We start from the raw sequence: 12,190 nt of genomic DNA, 5'->3' as shown, positions 1-12,190 counted from the left end.
ATTGACAATCATAAGGCTTCTGTTGTTCTTCACACCCATTGCCCTCTTGTAGTATCAGTACTGATAATAGTTTAAAAAAGATAGTTTGCTGATGCTGGACTGGAATGCTATCCACCTAAGTCAGTTTGATGTACACCCTCTTGACAATTTCCTTAACAGTTGAACATTTTCCTCTTAAGATCAATAAGATCCTTATTTTTCTAGTAAGCTGCCGGTTAATCTAATACCCTATCAGCAACAGGGTGAAGGTTCTGCAATGCAACATGAAGGGCCAAATATTCAGCTCAGCACCCAGTCCGAAAAAACTGTGCTGGTCAGCTCTGCTGAGGGGCGGGTGTGGGTAAGAGGAAATGAATCTTGCATTGTTCCTTTAAGATGGATATTTCTAATGGAAGTTTCAAGATAATCTAACATTCTGTTTTACAGCACCATTGAGGGTAATCTTAAAATTCAGGCTCTAGTTTAGCCCTTTTCAATTGCTAATCCAGATGTCTAGATGTTAGAAGCCCTCCCTCACACGCCACAAAGCTAAGGAGCCATTCCATGGCCACTACTGTAGCTTCAACCTCCTCCCCACAATCCTCTCACAGACAACACTTTGTGATGGGCGGGTTCGGTTCTGTGAAGCAGCTGATCCCCTCGCCAGACCCTGAGCTTTACTCAGGCAGGGGATGCACACCCCTTATGCAGCCTCCCAAACCCTGACCCTCTTTGTGCCTCAAATCACATTAGTTCTGATGCAAGAGTGCTCTTTATATTCATAAAGAGGGGCAGGATTTGCCCCCAGGTAATTTTTGGGGCACTTCAAGGAGCCAAATGACTGCATTCTAACAAAATGACTGCTCTACATTTCCAGTAAACCAATAGAGCTCTACAGGTTCGGAAATATTCTTCCTAATGTTCATACAGATTTGGTCAGGTCAAATGTTGGTTTTTCATTTGTTCTTATTTTCTTATATCAACAGGCCTGCAAATTACATCTTTGACAACTCTATTTTTAAACTGTTAAAGCTCTACTGGTATACTCAGTAATGTAGATACATAGCTGTAATGCAATCCAATCCTAATGTTGGCTGAAGAAAAGGGAGTGAATTAAACTAGACAAGTTTGTATTGGAAATGAATTTTTACAGTTGTAACAAGACAGTAAATGAATTATTTTGAGATATAAATGGAAAATTAGAAAATATGTGGCTAAGACAAGTTAATCTTTGACTGACCTCCATGTTCAATCGAACTGAATACTAAAGGCTTTCAAGGCCACGTAGAAGATTATCAAAAACTGTGCATCATCTGGGATACACTAATTTGACAATATCGTAACATTTATTTAAGGGTAGCTCTGTTTCAGTGTGATGTGCTGTTTCATCAAACCTTCTCTTGGACTTTCATAAGTCTTGATAATGTATATTTCTTTACAAAAGGAAATTAAAAACTTCTCTTACTAACTGGAAAAAAGATTGAAAACTATACATCACTTAAGTTCAGTTCACAATGATGTGGAAGATCCTGTCTACAACAAAATTTGAAATGGTCTTAGAACTATACTAGTAAGAACCATTTAAACACAGGTCTTTATGAGCTGTACCTAATAAGATAAATCATTGGGACTCTCCCAAGCATTCTTGTGCCTCAAATTTAAAGGCTTCAAATAAGGCAAAAGACAAAATGCACCTTATAATGATAGAATTTCACATACAGTAAACATACACATTACTAAACTTTTGTACGCATTGGTTGCCTGTTGGTATATGCTACAAAGTTTTGCCCAATGCTTGAGTCTGTTGAACTATAGAGTGGTCCCACCATTAGTGTTGAGAAAGCCTGTTTCCAAATGGTTGAACTAACCAGGATACCTTGGCAATCCTTTTCACACAGATCATGTACTTTATCATGAGCCTATTTAACTCAGTTTACCTGGTGGATATTTTTGGTGCCAAATACAGACATAAAATTGGATACTTGCATCACTTTCATCAAAGCTGATAAAGAAAAAGAATCATTAAGTACTAATAAGAAACCCTTGTTTAATAAAATTTGCATCTTACTGCATATCTTCTGCACCAGGAAGCAATCACAATCTGGCTCCTTTTCATTAAAAGGAAATGTGTCCGACATTTCCAGCCTCTGTACATTTTCTGAATGAGTGTGGCCAAGTCCTCTAGACGTTGCTTTCTCAGGTCTTCTAATTTGAAAAGCTGAGTTAAAAAAATAAAAATAAATAAAAGACAGAAAAATGCAAAAGCGTAACTAGTATGACAAAAAGGGATCAATTCCCTGAGTCTCATGCTTCACCTCTTGAGAAATCTTTGGCTGGCTCATAATATCTGTACATGGCCACATAAATGTGGTATTGATTAATGTATGCCTTACATCCTGAGGTTATTCAGTGGATGAAGACTACATTAGATATTGGACTGTTAATGACAATTACCTTCATAGGCTTTTAATTCCCTCCCAGCCTCACTTAGATTTATTTTGAATGCCTTCTTATAAGCCTGCAAGCTATACAATGTTTATCACTCTAGTACCAGAATATTGTGTTTGGAGAAACCTCCACTAGTCATCCAGCAAATTCTTCAGCATTACTGATGGGTAATCATCATGCAAGCTGCTCTTTGATTAGTGCTTAAAGCAGTCTGAAAAAAGTGGGCACTATCATAATCAGGGAGCAGCAACTTTGGAAAGACAGAGTTTAAAGTGCACCGCTCAGCAACCTGGATCAATTTTATTTATTTAGTGCCAGGTCTGCAACACCTCATGCCCCCCTCAAAAGCACAGTCTTTGATTCTATAGTGGAAAAGTTTTGTTCACACACCGTTCTTGGGTTGCGGATGAATATCTTTGATCTGCCAAAGGAATATTCTTCCTCAGGGATTTCCAATTCATTGAACAGTACCTCTACACCAGCCCTAAGAGAGAAAAAATGAGCTTTTCGAGCTATATTTAAAACTCTTCAGACCAAAACATACAGACTACTTAGAGTTTACACACGCATACAAATTAATAGGCAGCATGTTAAGGATGTTTTAAATCCTTAGTGTTTGACATGAGAAGAATGGAAATGTAACTCCTTTACTCATATGTTTTTTATTAAACTATAGACACAAGAATCATATTTTGCAAGGGTATGGAGCAATTTGTGTACAAAGGGAACAATTACCATTAAACAGTGCCAGCAATGGCCTAGTTTTGACAGCAATAATGGTTTTACATTGAAAAGAAAATGAGTCAGGATCTCACATGAATTTCGAAATATAATACAGGGGTTTAGATAGCACTGATTGAAGTGTTTCAGTCAAATACTACACCTGCACCTGTAAACAGTTTACTCTACAGGGCTCAGGGGATCGGTGGTGCTCCACTGCCCTCTCGGGGGGTCTTCGTAGCTGGCTTGCCCTCATAGGGAGCCTTTGCCACTTGCTGTGGCACACATGGTGCTGGCGGTGCAGGCGGAGACCTCTGCTCTCTCAGCGCTGAGGGAACTTGGGAAGGCGTCAAGTGTCGCCACAAGTTTGGGTCCCCTACTGCTCCCAGGAGTCGTTGGTGGGTCCTTTAAGGGGCTAAGGGCGCTGACTGGGAAGGCACATCCGCGTGGCTCCAGAGTGGCCAGGCGGCCTGAACTGGATCCTTTGCCCGAAGCCCCATGGCCTTTCTTGCCCGGGGCTGGGAAGCCATGCTTCTTAGTTTTCTTTTGGGGCACCGTTCTACAAATACGACACTTGTCCTTCACATGTGATTCCCCCAAGCACTTGATGCAGCTGCTGTGGGGGTCATTTACAGGCATAGGTGCGTTACAGTCTGCGCAGAGCTTAAACCCTGGAGACCGGGGCATGCCCCACCTGGAACGAAGTCCCCAATGGAACTCTAACTTCTAACTACACTTAACAACTACTTAACACTAACTACTATAAACAACTATTTACAAGGCCCTAAGGCTCGAAGTCAGAAGAGACAAAACTGCTGGCCCTTGCTATGCCAGGAAAGGCACTCCAACTAACCACCAGGGGTGGTAAGAAGGAACTGAGAGAGCGTAGGGCCAGTGGCGCCTGATATACCGACGCATGAGCACGGCATTCAAGGGGGCACCACAGCCAACCCTACGGATACCGCTAAGGCAAAAATCTCTGACGACCGTGCACGTGAGCGCACACACACACACACACACACACACACACACACACACACACACCTAGAATGGAATCGACATGAGCAAACACTCAAAGAAGAATGAGAGTTTGAAACAGAAATAGTGAGAAAGAATCAAGTCACACTGGGATAATATTTAATCTTATTTTAGAATTCCTGATTTAAAAATTTGAATATATGTGGAAAGCAATTATTTTATTCACTGAGCTATGAAGGAATATGAATACCAATGTTTTTCTTACCTAGCAGGTCCTCTCCAATGGGGCCAGGTCTGCTTACAAAGCATCTTGTACCTTTCTAGACAAAGCTCATAAGGCTGTCTGAATGCGTAGCCTGCCCTTCTAACCCGGACATTCTCTAGGAGACCTAGGTACCGGACCTGGTGACACACTAGAGCTTCATTGAAGATATGTGCAGCTTTTTTGTCATTGGGCTTGATGCATCTGGAAATTGAAACAATATTCTGCATTTTGTAGGAATACTTGTTTATTGTATTGTACATGTAAAGCTATTATGTTATAATTTAAATTTTACAAGCCATGCACGATCAGATATTAGTTCATGTTTAATTTAGGTAAGTGCATCGGATACGAATAGCACCCCATTTTCAAATTTCATTTCCTAAAAACCTACAATGAAACAAAACTTGCCATTCTAAAATATTAACTATGTACACGTGAATTGCTGACATACCAAATTCAATGCATATACAATTACAAGCCAGTGAGATATGCAGATAGGCTATGACCCAGCAAAACACTTAAGCATGTAACGAAGTTTAAGCACATAAATAGCCCCACTGAAGTCAATAGCACTATTTGAGTTCTTAAAACCTAAGCATGTGCTTATGCACTTTGCTAAATTAGGACCATAATTTTATTCAGTTTCTCTATTTTTTTTTTCCTTTTACACTCTTTTGTTTAATGGCCTGCTTGTGGAAGATGTTAGAATGAAGTCCTATTTATTCACAAACAATTATGTGGCATGGGCAGCACCAATGCAAGCTTCCTCACACTGCCTCTACCAATGTGCTCACCCTTGACTCTACAAGAGTAAGGGAGCAGTTGCATTTCTTGGCCAATTCATCCAGTGAACTCTCCAAGAATGCCAAGAGTCCTGTTAATGCCAGCTCTGGTGGAGGATTTGGGGAAGTGCACTAAAACCACCAACTCATTTCATATAGACAATTGAACAAGCAGGAGAAAGTAACAATTTTCAGTCACTGCTCACCTGGACTGAATTTACATCAATGAGCTACAAGAGAGAGGTTTCATTATCTCTTGAACTACTCTCTGGTTTTTTGCTATCACATTTGGTTAAAGGCAGACATATCCATTATCATTTTTTAAAAGCTATCAAAGAATAACTTACCTAATATAGTTTGGATTTTTTGTCTGCAAGTTCTTCATCAGAGTAGCTACAGAAGCCTTGAATTGTGAACCTGCTGTTGGGGGTCTCTTTAGGTTAATCTTGGCAGGGTTACCTTCTGGAAATAATGCTTTAATGAGGGAGTGGTTGGCCTTCCACATAGCCTGGGAGAGGTCACGGTAGAGTAGATCATTATTCTTGTCAACAAATCCTTCTACCTGGTACATAACCTAAACAACATAGAAGAATCTCATTGACTGATATTTTGGGATATAATATAGGTCAAAATTAGAGCTGGTCAGGAAGTCCCTCCTCTCCCAACACCCATATGATATTTTCCAAAAAAACCAATCCCAAAATATTTTCACTGAAATTTCTCTCAACATTTTTTTGAATGTTTATAAAACAAACACACAACTTTGTTAGAGGTTTTTGACTTTTCAACAAAAGCCTAAAATGTTTTGAACAATGTGGACATTTTCCATAAAGATTTCTTTTTTGTCAAAAAAAAAAAAAAAAAAAGATAGTAAATATTTTGACTAATGTTGGCTGAAAATTTAACAGAAAATAATACTCTTTAGTGATAGCCTGGGAAATTGATACGCCTCCTCGCCCAACTAACACACAACGAAGTTTCCCACTCCAGCCAAATTAATAATTTCTCCCTTTGGAAAAATCCAGTGATTATTTCCTACTGTTTTAAATCACTACACAAAAAAAACCTTTCCAAAATAGCCAACCAACCCCAACCACATTTATATAAGTTTACTTAAGTAAAACAGCCAGTTACAAAGTAATATTAAAAATTACACGAGAAAATTCCTACATCTCAGTTGATATGTACTGGCTAGCTGTATACTCCCCAGGGGGGCTGACATTTTAAAAATAATTCTTACATGGAAAACAGCCTGATGACATGCATTGACAGGAAGATGTGAGCTGCAATTGCAGACACAGGAGGCCTCCAGCAGAGCTTTACCCAGCTCTCCATACGGGATACTCTAGTTTTTTGGGTTACCTTCTTTTTTTAGTCTTGAATGTCTTGGCACATGATCTCTTTGATAATACAGATGCCTTCAGTTTCATGATTTCATTTATTTTTTTTGTCTATAGTACATTTAATAAAACTAAATATTAATGAATATTAATGTCGTCACCATATTTTACAGAGGATCAAGTGACTGGAAACATTTCATTTTCCTTTACAAAATGCAATTCTGAATGTAATTGATACGGAAAATATTGGCAGGCATTACTACTGAAAAACATACACAATAACTTTAACTTAAATAATTATATTTTGAGGTAAAAAAGTCACCAACTTTTGTTAATCAGTGTGCCCAGATCAAACTGTCTTCAACCGGGCATGGAAAAACAATGCCAAAATAGTACGTACCGACTGAACGTTCTGCTCAGTTGGTAAATGTCAGAACAAATGAGGACTCATTGGCTGCTAGTACAGACAGATTATCTGCCCTAATCCCAGTCTGAGTGTCGAGAATTATCTTCAATCAGTTTATTTTAATTTTGACAATCAAATTAAAAAACAAAAACGCCTTAAATAGTAGTCCAGGGCAGATTAAAATTCAATACAAAATATAACCATAAATGTCATTAGGCTAACTATTACGCCAGTCCAGGGAAACCCTGCTCCCAGCAACTTTACTGCCACAGGCTAAGGTATATAACTGTGATGTCAAGTTTGTGATACATAAACTGGTGAGAAGTTAAAATAATGTTTAAAAGGATCAATACATTGTTCTAACCAATGATGGGTGAATTTTTTTTTAAACCTGTCCAAACCTTCACTCATGCACTGAAATGAACGATTTTTCAGGTTCAGATCAGTGGCCTACTCTGTCACTGATTGTCTTATCTTAGCTAACGTAATGATCATGATTTCTTATTTTTTTTTTAAAAAGTTACATGCAAAGAAAATATCAAAAACTTCAAACTGTGAGGCCTATATTTATTCATGCTGTTTATCTTAGTAAAAGCAAAATACATTTCCAAGCCCTCTGTAGCGCTTTATCTTCCATCTGTCTAAACACACAAGATTTCAAAATAAAGTCAGCTTCCCTCAAATTTATAAGAACTCCACTTTCTCAGAGTATTAGCCATTTCAGTGATAGCAAACCCATTTTCAAGACAATACTTCACCTACAAATGTGTGTTAATGTTTGCATCTCTAAACAGGACATTTTTGGTTTCATGACCTATACACTTTCAGTGATTGAGGGCTTGTCTACATTACCGGCTGGATCGACGGGCAGCAATCAATCCAGCAGGGGTCGATTTATCACGTCTAGACATGATAAATCACCCGCCGAGCACTCTCCCGTCGATTCCGGTACTCCACCAGGGTGAGAGGTGCAGGCGGAGTCAACGGGGGAGCGTCAGCCGCCGACCTACCACAGTGAAGACACCGCGGTAAGTAGATCTAAGTACGTCGACTTCAGCTACGTTATTCACAAAGCTGAAGTTGAGTAACTTAGATTGATCCCGCCCCCAGTGTAGACCAGGCCTAAGTCAACAAGAGTTTTGCCATTGACCTCAATGAATGCAGGATGAATCCTCAAAAATTAAAATACGCTGTCAAATAATTAACTTGTCACTAGTTTATTAATAGGAAGATTCAAGAATATAGAAGTAATTTTATTTTATATTCTGCATTTGACTGAGGCAACTCCAAGCTTCCACATCATTCCTTCATTGTATCCTCATTTAGTATTTAAAAGAACACATCATTGTTTCACTTCCCAAACCTGGAGCACATGCAGTTTGGCCTCACATGCAAAAACACAGATCAAGCCATGGGGATGTTCTTTCAGTACAGTACCTTGCCAGCATAATGCTGAATTCTGAAGCAACTGTGAGGCAGCGATGTATCATTCAGGAAACGTGAACACTTGCTCATCCTACTCTCAAAGTGCTGATGAGTGGCACAGACTTGGTTCAGTTTCTCTAAAAAGGTGTCGTCAGTAACGGTGCCTGGCCTCAGACATTCTTCATCTAGCATAGCCAGAATTCCAGTTTGATTCTGTAGTTTAAAAACAAATTTCCTTCTTTCCTTAATGCATTGTTTCTATTTTTTTATGGAGATAAATAAAATTGTGCTACCTTATACAAACAGTAACTAAGATTGAACTTTACTTAATCAAAATATACATAGAAATGCAGAAGTCAGAAGTAAAGATCAGCCATATTAGTGCATTTTCTGCTGCTGTTCAGACCCATTAATTTAACAAGTCAGAACTTTGCAATTAGCCTTCCAAATTTCCAACCTTCACATTACAGATGCTTTTTAATTAAGAGCAAAGAAGCCATTCCATTCTGAACCCCTCTTTTTAGCCATTTGTAACTTTCTCAAAATTCTTCTTTTTGGACACACAGTTCGCGAGCTCGATCTCAGCTCAAACATGAATTTTATTTTGAAACTGTGAAGAAAACTTGTTGAACCATTTTCAAGACACCTGAGCAAATGGGAAAAAAACAGGTTTCCTCTCAAAGAAAAAAAAAGTTTTTGCATATGGATTTTTTTTTCCAAAATGACATTTTCTCAAGTTCAAATTTAAGATCTAATTCTTCATTGTGAACTAATTCAGCTCTTACATCTAAGATTAGATGTAAGAGCTGAATTAGATTGCTTCCGTCAACGTGCAAAGGCTGAAATTGTGGATAAGCAACATCACTTGCCCCATAACCTCAGCCATGCTGAACACAACGCCATCTACAGCCTCAGAAACAACCCTGACATCATTATCAAAAAGGCTGACAAAGGAGGTGCTGTCGTCATCATGAATAAATTGGAATATGACCAAGAGGCTGCTAGACAGCTCTCTAACACCACATTCTACAGGCCATTATCCTCTGATCCCACTGAGGATTACCTAAAGAAACTACACCATCTGCTAAAAAAACTCCCTGACAAAGCAAAGGAACAAATCTGTACAGACACATGCCTAGAACCCCGACCAGGGACATTCTATTTGCTACCCAAGATCCATAAACCTGGAAATCCTGGACGCCCCATCATCTCAGGCATTGGCACCCTAACATCAGGCTTGTCTGGTTATGTGGACTCTCTCCTCAGACCCTACGCTACCAGCACTCCTAGCTATCTTCGAGATACTACTGACTTCCTGAGGAAACTAGAATCCATCGGTGATCTTCCAGAAAACACCATCCTGGCCACTATGGACGTAGAAGCCCTCTACACCAATATTCCACACACAGATGGACTACAAGCTATCAGGAACAGTATCCCCGATAATGTCACAGCTAACCTAGTGGCTGAACTCTGTGACTTTGTCCTCACCCACAACTATTTCACATTTGGGGACAATATATACCTTCAAGTCAGCGGCACTGCTATGGGTACCCGCATGGCCCCGCAGTATGCCAACATTTTTATGGCTGACTTAGAACAACGCTTCCTTAGCTCTCGTCCCCTAACGCCCCTACTCTACTTGCGCTACATTGATGACATCTTCATCATCTGGACCCATGGAAAAGAAGCCCTTGAGGAATTCCACCATGATTTCAATAATTTCCATCCCACCATCAACCTCAGCCTAGATCAATCCACACAAGCGGTCCATTTCCTGGACACTACTGTGCTAATAAGCGATGGTCACATAAATACCACCCTGTACCGGAAACCTACTGACCGCTACACTTACCTACATGCCTCCAGCTTCCATCCAGGACACACCACACGATCCATTGTCTACAGCCAAGCTCTAAGATATAACCGCATTTGCTCCAATCCCTCAGATAGAGACAAGCACCTACAAGATCTCTATCAAGCATTCTTAAAACTACAATACCCACCTGCTGAAGTGAAAAAACAGATTGACAGAGCCAGACGAGTACCCAGAAGTCACCTCCTACAAGACAGGGCCAACAAAGAAAATAACAGAACACCACTAGCTGTCACCTTCAGCCCCCAACTAAAACCTCTCCAGCGCATCATCAGAGATCTACAACCTATCCTGAAAGATGATCCTTTACTCTCACAGATCTTGGGAGACAGACCTGTCCTCGCTTACAGACAACCCCCCAACCTAAAGCAAATACTCACCAGCAACCACACATCACTGAACAAAAACACTGACCCAGGAACCTATCCTTGTAACAAAGCCCGATGCCAACTCTGTCCACATATCTATTCAAGTGACACCATCATAGGGCCTAATCACATCAGCTATACCATCAGTGGCTCGTTCACCTGCACATCTACCAATGTGATATATGCCATCATGTGCCAGCAATGCCCCTCTGCCATGTACATTGGCCAAACCGGACAGTCTCTACGCAAAAGAATTAATGGACACAAATCTGACATCAGGAATCATAATACTCAAAAACCAGTGGGAGAACACTTTAACCTGTCTGGCCATTCTTTGACAGACCTGCGGGTGGCTATCTTAAAACAGAAAAACTTCAAAAACAGACTCCAACGAGAGACTGCTGAGCTGGAATTGATATGCAAACTAGACACAATCAACTCAGGGCTAAATAGGGATTGGGAATGGCTGAGCCATTACAAACATTGAATCTATCTCCCCTTGTAAGTATTTTCACACTTGCTTCTTATCAAACTGTCTGTACTGAACCATCTTGATTATCACTTCAAAAGTTTTTTTTCTCTTACTTAATTGGCCTCTCAGAGTTGGTAAGACAACTCCCACCTGTTCATGCTCTCTGTATGTGTGTGTATATATATCTCCTCAATATATGGTTCACTCTATATGCATCCGAAGAAGTGGGTTGTAGCCCACGAAAGCTTATGCTCTAATAAATTTGTTAGTCTCTAAGGTGCCACAAGTACTCCTGTTATTCTTACATCTAAATTCACCCTCAGCATGAGCAGTAAAACTCTGCTGTCTCTGATAGAGCAGGGCCTATAAAAGCCAACTATGAACACCCCTCAGTTTGAAAGTGTTTTTTAATTAATTGATAATACTAACAAGCTACTATATAGTGTTCAAAGCACTTCATAAAGAAAGGTATCTCCCGATTTTACAGATGGAGTATGGAGTTCAAAGTCACATAACAGGTCAGCAACAGACCTAGGGATAGAACCCCAGCCAGCCCCCCCTACTCCCAGTATAGTGACTTATTCCACTTGACTAAAATATACAATCTCCACATTTACACTTATGAACTTTTGAAGATGATGCACTAACCATTCACAGTATCTTAATTAACATTTAAAGTGTGCGACCTAGAAAATGGGCCCTTCTTCACAGCAACTCAAAATCTGCCTAGGTTCCATTTTCCTCACCCCTTCTCACCCCTTCTCCCCAACACACATTTGGTTTCTGAATGCACATTCTTGAGATTTGAGTCTTCTGACTTTTAACTTTTAACCTAAACTTCATTTTTTCTCCTATTTTGTTTATATAAGAGCTAATCTATAGCCTTCTACTCAAAAGGAGGTAAAGTAATCAATTTATGGGCAAAACTAGCATGCATTTTGTACTATTGGTTAAACAATGTTTCAGTTTGCATTGTTGTTAAGGAACTAGCATGACATGAAACAGAATATGTGTTAAATCAACATGAACTACTGTGATTAAGTACAAGTATCAGAAGCATACAATAACTCAATAACTGAGTTGCCTGGTTACCATTAAAAAAAACCAAAGTTATTTACAGCATGACTGGCA

At 39.7% G+C, this 12,190-nt stretch overlaps 1 protein-coding gene across 4 annotated transcripts in view; it reads right to left on the bottom strand.

The window, feature by feature from the left end:
- The window catches only part of MYO1B (myosin IB), a 168,014-nt gene that overhangs the window by 34,882 nt on the left and 120,942 nt on the right, over positions 1-12,190 (bottom strand). For all 4 annotated transcript variants that reach the window (XM_065413246.1, XM_065413248.1, XM_065413247.1 and 1 more), the window contains exons 15-19: positions 8,356-8,556; positions 5,520-5,746; positions 4,391-4,591; positions 2,818-2,911; positions 2,048-2,197 (exon numbers count right to left, since the gene is read on the bottom strand). In XM_065413246.1, coding sequence (XP_065269318.1) covers positions 2,048-2,197; positions 2,818-2,911; positions 4,391-4,591; positions 5,520-5,746; positions 8,356-8,556 — 873 coding nt within the window. The remainder of the gene's footprint in view (positions 1-2,047; positions 2,198-2,817; positions 2,912-4,390; positions 4,592-5,519; positions 5,747-8,355; positions 8,557-12,190) is intronic.

This window comes from Emys orbicularis, chromosome 11 (assembly GCF_028017835.1).
Source record: "Emys orbicularis isolate rEmyOrb1 chromosome 11, rEmyOrb1.hap1, whole genome shotgun sequence".
Lineage (NCBI taxonomy): Eukaryota > Metazoa > Chordata > Testudines > Emydidae > Emys > Emys orbicularis.
The sequence above is the reverse complement of the archived record's forward strand: the minus strand, read 5'-3'. Positions and strand labels throughout refer to the sequence as shown.